The 15,767-nt window shown below is 34.8% G+C and overlaps 1 protein-coding gene across 2 annotated transcripts in view; it reads left to right on the forward strand.

Moving 5' to 3' along the window:
• The window catches only part of LOC111514384 (pyridoxine/pyridoxamine 5'-phosphate oxidase-like), a 63,419-nt gene extending 48,019 nt beyond the window's left edge, over positions 1-15,400 (forward strand). Inside the window, exons 2-7 of one of the 2 annotated variants that reach the window (XM_074170426.1) lie at positions 2,008-2,169; positions 2,265-2,418; positions 4,803-4,902; positions 4,963-5,016; positions 14,139-14,338; positions 15,106-15,400. In XM_074170426.1, the coding sequence (XP_074026527.1) occupies positions 2,139-2,169; positions 2,265-2,418; positions 4,803-4,902; positions 4,963-5,016; positions 14,139-14,338; positions 15,106-15,271 (705 nt within the window). In that variant the 5' untranslated portion in view covers positions 2,008-2,138 and the 3' untranslated portion in view covers positions 15,272-15,400. The remainder of the gene's footprint in view (positions 1-2,007; positions 2,170-2,264; positions 2,419-4,802; positions 4,903-4,962; positions 5,017-14,138; positions 14,339-15,105) is intronic. The other variant, XM_074170425.1, reaches the window with a different exon arrangement.
• The last annotated feature ends 367 nt before the right edge of the window (positions 15,401-15,767 follow it).

Consider the following 15,767-nt stretch of genomic DNA (forward strand, 5'->3'; position numbering starts at 1 on the left):
TTGATAGTCGATAAATAACTTATAAGTCAGTTCATTTCTTGAAATACCTAATATTGAATATAAACATCTGAATATTCATTTCAAAACGTCACTTCATCAAAATTCAGTTCTTTCAAAAAATACAAATATTCGAAAGCATGCACGAATCTTCAACTCTTCGACACAGTTGTTTTTGGTTGATTCAATGTAATTCAAATAAAATATTTGAACTTGAATTTATTCTGAATTATCGATCCATTTGTATATTTTTCAATTTCTACTAGATGTTCTAACTGTTTTGTGGATGTAATAAAAACACTTTTTCCAATGACGTTTCCGTCAATAATAATTTGAAAACTATTCTCATTTTTCAACATCGAAAGAAAGTTGAACTAGAATGGATTTTTCCCTTAACCAATCAGAAACTTTTCTGCTCTTGTCCGAATACTGTTCGCAACGCTGCTCTATAGTCAAAAATAAAATTTTCTTCTACAATTATGTCTCACATTATAGTTTCTCTCTATATATTATTATAATTCACTCACGATCTGAAGGTCGTGGGATCGATTGCTGCCTCGACCAGATATTTTTCTCGAGAGAATTAATCTGGTTGAAGCTGGGATGATTTTGCAACCGTGTTAGAAATCACACGTTAAAAGGTACGACCTCGTTAGTCCTCAGCTCGCACAAGTTTCCTAACTTCTGGGAGTTGTCGTTCGTATGGGGGCGACAGCTGATAAAGGATAACGGGAAAAACAGATTTTTTAAACAGAATTCTAATCCAAATTTCATAATCTAGCCGAGTTCCTGAACTCAACAAAAAGATTTCAATGGATTGCCTGAACAAATAGAAATACGATATTTCGATTGTACTAACATCAGATGAAAACATCGGAGCAATCGAAAGACTCCCTGATGAACTCGATAACAGGCTATCTACTTTTCCGGTCCCAAAAGGTTCACCATCGCGCCGTCTGTCCAGCCATGTTACCAAACTTTTTACCCACTATCCACAACAATAACTCATAATTTTTTTTTGTTAAAAGGGTGAACTCTCCAAGTAACCGATGAACTTTTCCACTTCGCCTATTCTATCCTACCTCCACAGATTGCACATGTACAGGATTTGCATCTACTACTGAAAGTTTGTTGCTACAATCCAACGAATATTCTTAGTGCACATCGCGCGACGCTATGCATTTTGAGTAATAGTAGTACGGGAAGTTGCTGAAGGTTTTCTTTTTACTACTTGGGAGCCGCCTGACTTGTTCATTTTTTCCAAATGTCCGATTAACACTGCAGCCTCATAGGCTTATTGCATTTTCCTCCCATATTTTTCATGACACCCATTTCAACATTTTTTTATACTGGTTGGTACATGACTCTTGCTGGATGTAACGTCATATTCTCTTGGGCATAAGTGGAGTTCTTCATAAACTGTTTGCCTCCTGTGATCCAGTGCCTTACATTCGAATAAAATGACAAACTATTTCTGCCCCTTTGTTTCATTTCTTACAGCTTCGGTCTTCATTGTACAGCTCTCTTTTGGACAGTATCCAGTTAGTGGATCTGTAATTATTCTGAGCCGATACTTGCCTTATTGAAATAGTTCTTGAGTTCTCTTTCCGGGTATGTTATCCCAGTACTATTTGAATTTCACACAGATCTATTTCTCAATCTCATTCCATACCAAAGATTTCGGTATTCCCACAGCTTATTAAGAGGCTATATTATGGAGTTAATGATCTGTGACTGGCACTCATCATCTTTTTCGTTGCCTGCTATATTCTGACATCCAGTATATAGTAAATCTATTTTTGTCTGCCAGTTTCTCCAGTTCTTCACGGTATTCCCAGACTAGTCTTGATATCACTTTTGGGTTTATCGGCGACCCAAGGACAACTTGCCTGCCTGTGAAAATATATTGATACGACCATTTCGTTGAGGCCTCAAATTAATATTTCTTGCACATCGCAAGATTGCATACACTTCAGCTGGGAAAACTGTTATCTTCGCTTTTTTTTTTAGCTCTTTCTAGATGTTGGTTCAAGGACAGCCCGAATCTAGTATTACTCCCAGATATTTGACTTCCCCCTTTTTTAGAGGAAATATGTGGAAATATCTGCATAATTATTACTCATTAATGACTATTAAATGAAATGCCGGTAAAAGAAAATAATTCGCTCTCAGGTATTTTTTGTTGGATATTCAAAATTCTTGTGAAATATCGGTTTTATTAACGTTCATAATACGTAAATAAATATGACAATCCAAACTGATTTCAGATAATAAGAAAATCGACGAATCTCAAGAAAATTTGCTGTTAGACAAACATATAGAAAAAGATCCCATGTGTCTGTTTGAAAAATGGCATACCATCGCAAAAAATGATCCAAATGTAGTTGGAGCAAATCACGTGTCCTTTGCTACTGCAACGAAGTAAGTATATCGATACTCATCAAATGTACTTTTTTAACTATACAAACTCCAGGAAAGGAGGGGGGGGGCAGGCTGATAGAAAAAACTTTTTATACGAAACTGAAACATCACTTACAAAGTGGTCAAAAAAATTCCAATGAGATCGAACAGGCATGGGAACATACTGTAAAATTCTTGATCATGTTATTCGATTCTTATCAGAAAATACGTGATTTGCTAAAATGTAAAAGTACTACTAGTGAATTTGGTCTTCGAAGAGTTATAAATTCGTCAAAAATGGGCTTGTTCAAAAAAGTAAATATCAAATCAGTTTGGTTTTCGAAGTAAACATATTTTTGAATTTCATTGTCGAAATATCTATAAAAAAACAAAAAAAATATTTTGAGGTTCAAGTAGGTATGTTATTTCTTTCCCTACATCTGAAAGGAATCTAAAACAAACACTTTTCCTAATCACCAGAAATGTAATTGGGTATAGTTATCGCTTTGGAATTATTCTACGCCAGGTTGTAGTTTTACCTTTCATCGAGAAGTGAGCTCAACATGATTAGTCATCGTGGCCCAGCAGGAACAGGTGAAAAATGATCGCGAATGTTCTACTAGGGAACAAATTATTACTTAATGAATATTTTTGAACTATCTGATCATTCACTTTGCAGAAAATTGAAAAAAAACACCTCACGTAATTTATGGACGCCCCCCAACCAAGAAGAAAGTGACTGAACTATTTCAGAAATGTTCTAATGCCTTCGATTATTATATATGAAATTTCATTTATTCAGTTTTGCCTGAGTCGAAACAGCGTTGGCGAACGATACTAAACAAGTATATAAAACAATTAATATAGTGAAACTAACGAGAAAGTAATTACGACGAGATAGCAGCAATGACTCAACTTCCAGAACAATATCAGTTGATCCAAAAGTAGGAATCTAAAAAAGGAAGACAGAAAAGAAGAAGAAATCAAGAGAGATTTTGAAACTGATAGAATAATGAAAACTGAATAGGAAAAGTGAGTTCTAAGAACAAAAAATCATTGTAGACAAAAAACAGGAAAAACAACAAATAAGACAAGAACGAAATGATCAAGATAAAAAATAAATCCACCATATAAAACAACATGAGATGAAAGAAAAAGAAAAACAGTAACACCAAGAATTGAGAATATCACATAATATAGAAAAGCAGAGAACTTCTCAGAAATTGGTAGTGACGTCATAATATAGACTTGCCATTGAAGAGAGAACATTGCCTCCAACAACTGATGAAAGATGAAGAGATTCACGTCTTGGTATATAAGTCATTCATATAATTAACGTCAGATACAACGTCACTATGTTTTACGTGTTGCATATTTCCATCGTGAACATTTTGGGAATGGATTTGTCACATGGTGCTGTGACGTATGATTCGCAGGTGGTATATATAAAAGTGACGTCACGGCCAGTCCATATTATCATGTCTATGACTAGAGCAAGTTACGGAAGATTAGGAACGACGTTAGTTGTCATGAGGAAAACCAGTAAGTCGAGTTCCGTTTCCGATATGGTCGTGGACGGACGTGCCGATAGCGATCGTCCATAAATAAGGTACGCGGACACCATTGTTGGAGACGGAATTCATTTTTTGTTGTGAATGTCCGCCGTTTAATAACGAACCAGCAATCGTAAAAATAATAGTGTTAATAAAAATAGTTTTTTTTTTAAATGAATCGTACTCCCATTCACGCCGGTTGGAGGCCGGGGGACCAGATATCCATGTGGGAGTACTAAAGTGTAAAATATATATAATACCTGCTCCCATTCACGCCGGGGTGGACCGAATGTCTACGTGGGAGTAGGATCGCAACAATAATATTTTATGAAGAAGACGATAGTTTTATTACCAAGCACAGTAGACCTATTTCGGACACAGACTTGCAAACTGCAAGACAGTCTTTGTCCCCCGACGAAGCTTTTGTTTTGTAACAACCAGTTACGTAACAGGAGGAACATTGGTCAAATGTGCCTGAAGATAAGAAGCAACGACCATCTAAAAAATATATATAGAGAGTGAAAACCAGCAAGTCTCCAGCACGAGAGACATAAGTTACGGGACGGGTTAAGAGTGTACGCATTCAGTCCAGTCTAAAGTATGACGGTGTTATCAAGCGATAGTAAACAAGTTAACTTATTGCAAAGTGAGATGTAGATTCAGTGTTTCAGGCTGTGATATGAGCGATTATATAAAGTTACTAATTTATAAAAAACTAGATACTTAACAATATTGTTTGACTGTTGACCTTTTCTAATATGTACTTCATTATTGAATAAGACTTTCACTAGATGATATTATGTTTATGTAATGTTAAAGACTGTATTGAAATCCACATATTCCGATTTTTAGGTCTGGAATTCCATCAGTTCGAATAATGTCGTTGAAAGAGTACAGTGATAATGGATTTGTATTTTTTACTCACTACAAGAGCAGAAAAGGAGAAGAAATAGTTAAGCAAAAATATGACAAAAGTGCATGAATTCATTCATTTGATGGGTTTCTGTTTCAGGAAAAGAATCCAAATGTAGCACTAGTTTTTTACTGGAGCCAATTCAGTAGATCGGTAATTATTTATTGTTGAACCTTAAGCATTGGTTGATATAAACGAGGGTAGTTATGATTCTGAAAAGTAAAATAATTGACAAAATATATTAGGATAGTTTGTGGTTTTTTGGCAAATTTTTATTTCAGTTGAAAAAGATTATTCTTTCCAATAGGTTCATCAAATACTTTCTGAACTTATCATATATTTCATGCTGAATGACTTTCTTAAGAGTTTTCAAAGTTACCCAGCAATTGTTCTTACATGATTGATTAGATTACTTCTTCATGGAGTTTTTTCCTGAATTGGTGATTACATTTTTCATTTCAAAATTCAAGTCAATTTGTGATATAATCATGGAAGTATCACGAGAGTACACAAAATTTGGGCTATAGGAAGCTCTGACAAGGTCAAGATAATAGTTTTGCATACCATTATATATATTTTTGTATTTTGATATTGATGAGTTGAATCAAATTAGTGGTTACTAAATTTTTTGGGTGAATTTACTTAACTCATATTGGTTATCATTGAAAATGTTGTTACACGTTACCTGAATGCCCACAGATAAAGTTAATCAAAATAATTTAATTTTACTTCTCAAATAAGATTGAATACTTCAATTAGTAGAATACTTTTTTCACTTGATATACATACGTCTGCTTGGCGATACTATCTTTAAGCTGCACAAATTGAGCGCGTGTGAGCTGACCTGCAAGAGACGCATGTGTCGTTACACGCGTAGCGTGGATGATCCTCAAATTTAACGCATTTTCGAAGTACGCAATTTCCGATTGAGTTTGGAATCAGAATTCGACAATGATGCTAAAGACGAAATTTTGCTTTATTGTTTGCTCGTTAATAATAAAGTAAAAACACCCAACAAGAATATTTTCTTGGAAAGGGAAAAATGTGGACAATTTATGAGTTCAAAGAAGGTGAGTAATGGTGATTTTAGTAAGTACTTCCGAATGAATCGAAACCGATTTGCAGAAGTGCATGGGATGATCCAACGAGGCATTGACACAAAGACCTATTCTTATTGAATATACAAAGCCTTTGGCGACACGCAAAACAATTGGCACGAAAAACTGTCTCAAGTCTCAACCACTGTGCCACGCGTCATGCTAGTCGGGCCACCTCGTGTCCGGGCGCCAACTTGCGCTGTTCTATTGGTTTTTATGGATTATTAAAGATCGCGATGTGCGGCGTCAGCCCACATGCAAGCCTCACGAAGAGAATTGCGTTTACATTGATTTATATTCAATACCTATTTTGTTATATTATTGTTTCGCAGATAAATTGATTGGCAAAACGATGAACGCACAATGACCTAACCTCGATGTTCGTAATAAAAAAATAAAGTTACCTTATCATCACTGTTTCTCCGTACCGGTGCAATAAGAAAGGATTTTCAAATATTACAACTAAGGCGCCAGTCGCGGGGAAAAAGGCGCGTTCATAAAATAAAGTTACCTTTTCATTACTGTTTCTCCATGCCCTTAAATTTCCGGTGGGTAAATTTATATTTAGTATCAGCATTGCATCCCTGCGGAGCCGGAGCGGATCACTAGTACAAAATATATGAAATTATACCTACGTATTACTTTGAAGAATGAAATCTGACTTACTCGGGATGCGAAGCTTCGAAGATCTCTGCTCCTGTGAGAATTGTTGTGTCAGCATCTGGAACTGAGTGTTGGTACTGCTCGATTCAACTATCCGGCATAGTGGGGTAATTGAACAGTAGATAGATCGGTTCCTTCATTCATTACTTGCAGTCGGTTCGCTTCTTGACCTAGCTTCTTATTGGTGCAAAATCGAAGTAAATTTTCTCTATACAAGAAGTAAACTGTCATTGATATGATCGTTAAATAAATTACTAAATTTCATATACTCCGTGATTGTGAAGTCCGCCTTGGTTGAATGTTATTTCAGGTTCGTTTTCAATTAGCTGAATTTTCAGGTTTTGGAGTTCTTTCAGGTCAACGTGTCCCATTGAACGCTCATATTCACACTTTTTGGAGGGTTGCGATCTTGTTACAATATTATTTGATTGATGTTGATTACCATTTCTTTTTGTTTTACAAAAACCGGTTTTTGTAAAACCCTTTATAGTGAAAATCATACAATAAACTGTATTAATTAGTTTTCCAATATGGATTTTCATCATGTGGGTGCAGAGCACCCACAACGGTGAATATCTAAAATAATTAATTTGGCTTCTCATATTATTATTTTTTTTAGATAATAATTATCCTAAGACGTAACCAATATCTGTGCCAGATTTCATCCGTTTTATAGACGTCCTCTCAATTGTAAGGCTAATAAATATCACTACATTGTATGAAATAAAGTCGCTTCCTGTTGTCTGAACATATGTGTGACTCAGTGGCCGTGGCGGTATCTTTATACAAGCGAGTGAACTAAGACGACAGACAAAAAATGATCCAAAATATCGACCGCAACTCGTCTTTCGTGGGAATATAGCACACACTTTGTTAAGATATGGTCTACAGTTACGGGAGAGTTACACACTTCACACATAGGGCTGGTGTCGCTGTCAATGAGTTATCCACGGGTGACGCGAGTGTGGCCTATTCGCAGACGAGATTATATGACCTGGGTTTTCCTACTTATCGGGAGATGTATCCATGGAAGTACACTTTGGAAGTACACACTGCAAGACACATTCCATTGATGTTTGAAGGTGGTTAACAATGTTTCGTGGTGTATTTCATTAGTTCGGACTTCCATTGTCTAATATAATGTAAATTGATTTGAAATCCCTGAAAAAAACAATTAAAAAGATTAACCGAAAATAACAATTTTATTAAACAAAAAACTGAAATTACAAAGAAATAACATTCAAGCAACAACCAAAAAAATAAAAAATAGAAATATTAATAAAAGCTGAAAATTAAACAAAAAATTATTAACACAAAATGAAAAATTAAAAGATTTCAAACCAAGTTACGTCACGACGTTTCGATTGTTAGTAGTTGGAAGTATCCACAATCGTCTTCGGGTTACCGAAGATTGTGAATACTTCGGTAAACCGAAGACGATTGTGGATACTAACAATCGAAACGTCGTGAGGTAACTTGGTTTGGATTTTTTTCATTTCTTGTTAATAATATTTTTTAATTTTCAGCTTTTAGTAATATTTCTTTTTTAAATTTTTTTGGTTGTTGCTTGTATGTTATTTCTTTGTAATTTCAGTTTTTTGTTTAATAAAATTGTTATTTTCGGTTAACCTATTTAATTTTTTAATTTTTTTTTCAGGGATTTCAAATCAATTCACATTATATTAGACAATGGAAGTCCGAACTGATGCCATAATTCAGTGAGGATTTTCTAATAGCATGATTTCATATCTGTAAGGACAACATATTTTTCTGTACTGTTTAAAGGACTGATAGTGGCTTCTTTAAACATAATTTTTCTCTCATTGATTTTTCTTCGACATTCCAATAGTAAGTTCTAATATAAGTTCAGTTTACTTTTGTCTGATCTGTAGTTATTTGATATGGTTGTTAGTGCTTTTCCGTTTCTCGCGATTGACAAACTCTCTGGAATTTCACAGTTATGTATCTTTTGATAAGAATACTTGTTTATTTCGAGGAAGTATGACAATTAGATTTGAATCATTTTTTGATACTAAGATAATACAATTTGATTTGAATTAGAGAAGAAGTTATCAATACCTAACAATCCATGAAATGTATTGTGGAATTTGATTTCAGTTTCCAGCACCATTAAATACTTTCGAAATGGAAATGAAAGCACATGAGCTTGATTTGGATCAAATTCAATGAAAAATTTCACTCTTAGAATTATCTTGAATATTTTCGAAATTTTCACACTGCCTCTGGACTTGATTTTAAAATCTTGTGAATAATATTTGCCATCATTTTTTTCAGTATTGAAATTTTTTTCTGAAATGAAATCTGTTTCTTGGGGACTACTAGGAAATGAAGGACCTGGTTGATTTATGTTGAACGTTTGCGTACTTCAAACACTCATGGGTGTCGATTGGGATTGGGTTCGAAAACGTTATGGTTATTGGTAGGTTGTTTGAAAAGTTTAAAATTTAGAAAATATTTCTTGAGGAACTTTAGTTCTTGGTTGAATATTTATCGGCTGGGAAGGAAAATTGTTTTGTGGATGAAATTGATTGTTTGGAGATCTATTTCGCGTAAATGTTTGACGATTTTGGAATTGATCGTTTCTTATATTATCATTGGAAGAAAGTCTTGGTAAATGGGATGAGTGATTTGGATTTTGATTGAAATTTGACCTTATTTGGCTACTATACGATCGGAAAATTGCTTAAGTTTTGTTTCATCATATTCATGTCTCTATTTAAATAGGCTTCATTACGTTGATCTACAAAATTTCTATACACTGTGTCTTTTGATATATTTCATGTTGTGACATTTTGAATATTAACTACTAGTTTTACGTTTCCTGTTAGTGTAATAAAGTATAAGTTAGGTATATTATTTTTCGTCAATTATTGATTACCAAAACACATGTGTTTTCGTAGAAGAAGGAAACCTATATCAGCTTTCAGTAATAATCTTAAGGTCAACCAGAGTCAAGCCATTTAACAGAAAACTCATTAAAATTAACTGCTTCGATGTTTTATTAAGAACTTTGATATTTTATACAATCAACATCAATATTCAAAAGGGTCGAAAAAATATAAAAATAAATATCAAGAGGTACTTGAAAGTATAATAAATATCGAAATTTATTTTCCAAGAGTTCAGAGTGTTATAGACGAGACTAAACAGCGTTAACGACATGATGAAATTGATGACTCCAACTGTTAACTTTCGAAATGAAAATTTTAAAATAATCTTTGTTGTGACATCTAGAAAGCAGTAGCAGGATTATGACATTAGAAATATCACGGACCAGTCGGTAATTCTTGCCGACTTATTCGCCGGACCATGAGATGGCAATAAGAATATACCAGTCTTGGAAACACTTTCAGTCATTCTGATTGGTTGAGAATTTCCTGGGGGAATTTGAACTTCATTCTCTAACTGAATGAAGTTTGAAAAAGAGAAAATACATTAAGGCAGTCGTGCACAGAGAATTGGTTAGATCAGTTGAATTTTCTACAAAGTTTGGAAATACTTGAGGAAGTTTCGAGTGAATTGAAATATTGACATATTTCAAGTCACTGTTTTGAGAAGTGATATTGGATTTGATAATTATTCGCGGTTTGATTCAGTTTAGATGATTGAGAGAACATTTTCGAATTCCTGGTAAGAGTTTGGAACCGTTTTTGGGAAAAAGTGGCTTTTGTCGGAGACTTCAGGAGAGTCCATCTACGATTAGTTGGTTAGCGTATCTTTAAAATTCTAATCTGTAGTGTATATGTTATTGCATGCTTATGTGTTTTACATTTTCGAATTGGTACCTAGGGTATTGCTGAAAGTCTATTGTATATCTGCGAATTGGGTTCCCTATTTCATTATCATATATCATAAGTAGTATATAGGGATCGCTAATCCAGACTCGACGGTCATTTATTACATTAGTTTACTAATCAACCTTTTCAATAGATATGTATTTTGGAAATAATTAGATTTTCGGCATCATTAAAATTAGTAATTGAGCTATTACAAGTACTTGGGTTCCATCGAATTGAGAAACGCAATTTAAATATTTGGGTTTGAAAACATTTGCCATTTCTGAAGAGTGATTGGTTCTTTAATTTGGGTTGGAATTAGTTGAAGACAATGATTGAAAAATATTTTATAGCGACATAAAATCAGAGTTTCAAGAATTAAAGCAGTATTGTGTCCATCGCCTTCTTAACCACTGGTTTAGCAATTTTGTCTTCTCCAAGTGTTTCTTCCTTGCAGAAGAGGACGATGAAGGTTCTCTTCTCGAAAACAGCCTCGTTACTTATTTCCTGCAGGTGTTAGATTATCTGGGTTTCCCGAAGTTCTAGAAGTCTCTCTGTTTTCAACATCAACTTATTCTGTTCACAAAGTTTCGATTGCCAATTAATCGTTGAAACTAAAATCAATCGCACGATATTCGTAATTTTGACAATCCTACTGTTGACTGCGCCAATTAACTATCGATAGCACTCGTTTAAAAAATACATTTAGTGTTACAAAAGTCCAAAATTATAGAAATATAAAATATTTGAAATCATACGTGTTGTTACTTTGAAGAATGAAATCTGATAGACTCGGGTTGTGAAGCTTCGAATATGTCTGCTTGTCAGCATCTGGAACAGGGTGGTGATACTGCTAGATCAGCGGAATTGTCCTAGGTGGTGAGATGATTCACGTTAAAAGTAGGACCTCAGTAATCTTCAGATTGCACGAGTTTCAACTTTTGAGTGTTTTTCTTCGTATGGAGACAACCAAGACTATTTTTCCCAAGGACAATTCGTTGGAATCCTGAGGGGGCGTATGAGTAATGAACAATTTAAAAACTTGTGTTGGTGCTATGTGGTCATTACACCGTCGCACATTGCCAAAAAGTCAAAAATATTTCTACGATTTCAAAAATTCACGTTAGCCGTCCTACGTAATGGAAGTGACGATTGAGCGCTGAGGAACGATGTTCCTGTTTTGCAAATGATTTTCATAGGTGTGTAATAAATGACCGTCGGGTCTGAATTGGCGATCTCTAAATACTACTAATGATATATAATAATAATCGTAATTATACTCGCACAAGAAAAATACACCCCTCTGTATATGGGATCGTTCAGTCGAAGGTATTTATTTTTTAATTTAGTTCGGTAGCGCGAGAGTTGCTGCCACCAGATCAGAAAAAGTTTGAAATCCGTCCTGATCACACGGATTGAGAATTAGTGGGCGACTTGGTCAACAGGTGAATTTTTACCTTTCTACCTTTATAGAGCAATGGCTTGATTATGCCAACCATTATATCCTCAGAGACTGGATTCGGCCACGACTTGAATGCGTGGTCTTTTAGGGGTTTGAGGAAATGAAATAATATTAGCAGAGTTTTCACAAACCAACTTCATTGATGAATAAAGTCGGCGGAATAATCGGATCAACAATTGATAAAATGAAATTAACAAAATTGATACTGGAGTTTGATCTACGCGAAATAATATCGAAACTATTCTTTAATAATATGTTTTACTGAACTTTATTTGAATTGTGTGCAATATGAAAGAAAAAGAAATATATAATTGTAACCATGTGAAAAATATGAATAAACTACTAAAACAAAATGACAGGATTATTCCTCTGGAAATTGAAATAACATCACCCAGGACATATGTATGCCTTGCCTGAATTCTACTAGATCTGCTGGAAATCAAAACGAAATACAACTCTGAGAAACTTTTAAGAGACCCACTTAATCGCTCCTCCCTGTATAACATAGGAAAATGCTATGACCTAATAATGAAGAAGGAAACCCGATTCGTAGCTATATGATAAATTTTCAACAATACCCTAGGTGCCAATTCGAAAATATAAAACACATACGCATGCAATAACATATACAATATATATCAGGATTGTTTTAAACACGCTCACCAAATTAACGTAGATGGACTCTCCTGAAGTATTCAACAAAAGCCACTCTTTCCCCAAAAACTTTCCCAAACTCTTTCCAGGAACTCGAAAATGTTCTCTAAATCAACTAAATTGAATCAAACCGTGAATACTTTCAAAACCCAATATCACTTCTCTAATCAGTGACTTATGAAATATTTCAATTCACTCAAAAATTCCTCTAGAATTTCCAAACTTTGTGGGAAATTCAACTGAACTAGACAGTTCTCCGCGCACGACTCTCTTTACCTCAATTCAACTAAACTGCGAATATTTATGAATCCCGAAACACCTCGCAAAACGGTGACCTGATCTACCTCGTATTTCAGTACCTCCAGAATTCACTCAAAACTTCGTAGGAAGCCCAATCGACCTACTTATGAGTTCGTACGCTCCCGACTTTTTACCTCAAGTCAGCTAGCCAGCGAATAACACCCAAATATCGAGATCACTTTTTGAAACCGTATTTCACTCTATTCGAGTATTTCCCAAAACTGCAGGAAATTCAACTGTCCTACTTCTGACTTCGTACGCTTCTGACTTTTTACCTCAAGTCAGCTAGCCAAATAAACCGCGAATATTCCTCACTACTGGAATCCCCTCGCGACCCAATTTCTCAAAACACCGAGCACCTCAGTTTTTTCAATAGATTTCCCAGCAACCTCCCCAAAGGGGGACAACAGCCCCGGGCAAAAGGCCCCAAAAGACCCTGGGGTCAGCGCACGACTGCCTTCATTCTTTCCCAATAACTTTCCACCTTAACTCTGTTAGGGGATGTAATTCAAATAATCTCATAAAAATTCCCACCAATCAGAATGTCTGAAATTGTTTCCAAGACTGGTACTCTTAACGTCCTCTACATGTCCAGCGAATAAGTCGTGAGCTTGTCGTGAGCCGGCTACTAATATATAGATGTCACTGCAAGGGTTATTTTGATATTTTCTATGTCTCGAATAATGTAGATTATCCCAGACATCATGTCGTTAAAATTAAAGCTGAACAATCATAAAATAAATTTTCATATTTATTATACTTTTAAATACTTTTTGACAGTTATTCTAAATGGGGTACACAGACTGAATAATTTCGACCCTTAACGTCATGATAATGAAATGAATGAAGAGGTTGAATGTTCTGAAATATCAGATTTCTTAAACATCGAGCAGTTAATTTTAACGACTTTTCCTTTGATTGGCTTGGCTCTGGTTGACCTAAAATTATTTCTGAAAGCTGATAAAGGTTCCCTTCTTCTACAAGAACCCATATGTTTTAGTAATCAATAGTTAACGAAAAATAATATACACAACTTATTACAGGTGTTTAACACCAAATTATGAAATTAGTTACTTTCAAGCTTTTTTTCCGCATGCTTATTGTTGTTTACAAAGCAATCGTAGAGAGGTGTTCTCAATAGTTGAGTTCTCAACAAAATTTTAATTCAATTTAATTCACTATATTTTTCAGTTGCATAAATGCCATTTGTAACAAGGAATTAATTGTTATTTTTAACTTGCACTGTTCCAAATGGATTGTTTTCTTTTCATGTATCTTTGCATATCATTATTATTTTCGCAGGTAAGAATTGAAGGTACCGTAGAAAGAGTTTCCTGCTGCAAGTCAGACGAACTCTTCCGAGAAAGTTCGTATGATACTCAGATTGGAACCCTCCTCTGTGAACAGAGTACTCCCATCGAAAGCCGATCTGCATTATTATGTAAAACTAATAAGATGAAGAAGCACTATCCTGAAGGAAAAGTTCCACGTTCTCCCCTTTGGTTAGTTTTCAATATTATAATAGGTTTCCGCGGTCAGTAATTCTATATAGGTACTGTTGTCCGGGTTGAACCGCGTCTGTAATTTTCATCGTTTCGGCTCCCGCTTTGGAGCCATTTTCAAGAATCACTTAGATTTGTACTTACACGACTCGAGGAGGAGGTCGTAATTTCCCTTGTCTCCAAGTCTCGTTACTAGTTCTATGTTTGCTGTATTCCACTCTAAGTGGAGGTTCGAATTTTTTCTGTCGAAACTGTTCAACCTAGTCGAGATTTATGTCTGGGGGACCCGACCTGCAAAATGTATTTGAAACTTTTTGAGAATTGTGAAATTTTTGGGTGGGGGCTCGAAATTTTTCTTGTCGAAAATAAATAATCTGGTCGAAATTCATGACTGGGAGACCCGACTTGCAAGAATTTCTGCCGACCTGCAAAATTCATTTTCAATTTTTTGAGAATTGTGAAACTTTTTGGTAGTTGTTGGAAAATTTTTCTGTAGAAAATGATTAAACTGGTCAAGATTCATGTCTGGGAGACCCGACCAGCAAGAATTTCTGTCCTACAAAATAATGAGAAAAATTTGCTGACCTGCAAAATGGTTACACCCATGAAATTGCGAGTGAAAAGGACGTATCCTTCTCCACTTCTATCATCTTTCAAATAATTGAGCGGGTGATAAAATTTTTGAATCAGATTATGTCAATTCGTACGTGAAGTTTATCGTTAGCTTTTTTTTTTGTATGCACAAGTTAGATTAAAATACTTTTTAGGGGTGGTTATATAATCAGACCACACACCATCGAGTTTTGGCAAGGTCAAAATGATAGCCTTCACGACAGGATCAGATTTAGAAGACCCAAAGAAAAGGAACCAGATGGAGTTTTGACACATGAAGGAGAAAATGGATGGGTGTATGAGAGACTATGTCCACCCTGAAAATAATTTAATAATGGCATTCTACCTAGTCGGAAGTCAACCCAATTCATTCTGTGAATTTTGTATCCTATTTTGGTGATCTAGTGAATCATGTAACCCTTTATAAATTTATTACAGTAGTAATATTGACGACACGTGAATTTATTTCAATTTTTGATGCATTTTTCTACTATCTGACTGGTAGTGAAACAGATGACTGAAAAATTATTTCGAGTGTTTCAAGAAACGGGGATATAGGTATCACATAATTTTTCAAGTAACGTCCTTATAAACCTAACTCATTCATAAACTTTTGTTTATGAATATATATATTTAGCAAGCGTTATTTTATTTAACTATCAGTATCTGAAAGGTTACTAAGAAAAAAATGAAATCTACAACAAAGGCAACGTTTTTAGATCATTTTTTATAATCACCCAGAATGTTGTTTATACTCTTGAGGTGCAGAACGACTATATACAATTTTTTCATACAATATTTGTACCTACAGAATATC

Source organism: Leptinotarsa decemlineata, unplaced genomic scaffold (assembly GCF_025532065.1).
Source record: "Leptinotarsa decemlineata unplaced genomic scaffold, Ldec_3_MD MMD2_P_RNA_scaffold_9, whole genome shotgun sequence".
NCBI lineage: Eukaryota > Metazoa > Arthropoda > Insecta > Coleoptera > Chrysomelidae > Leptinotarsa > Leptinotarsa decemlineata.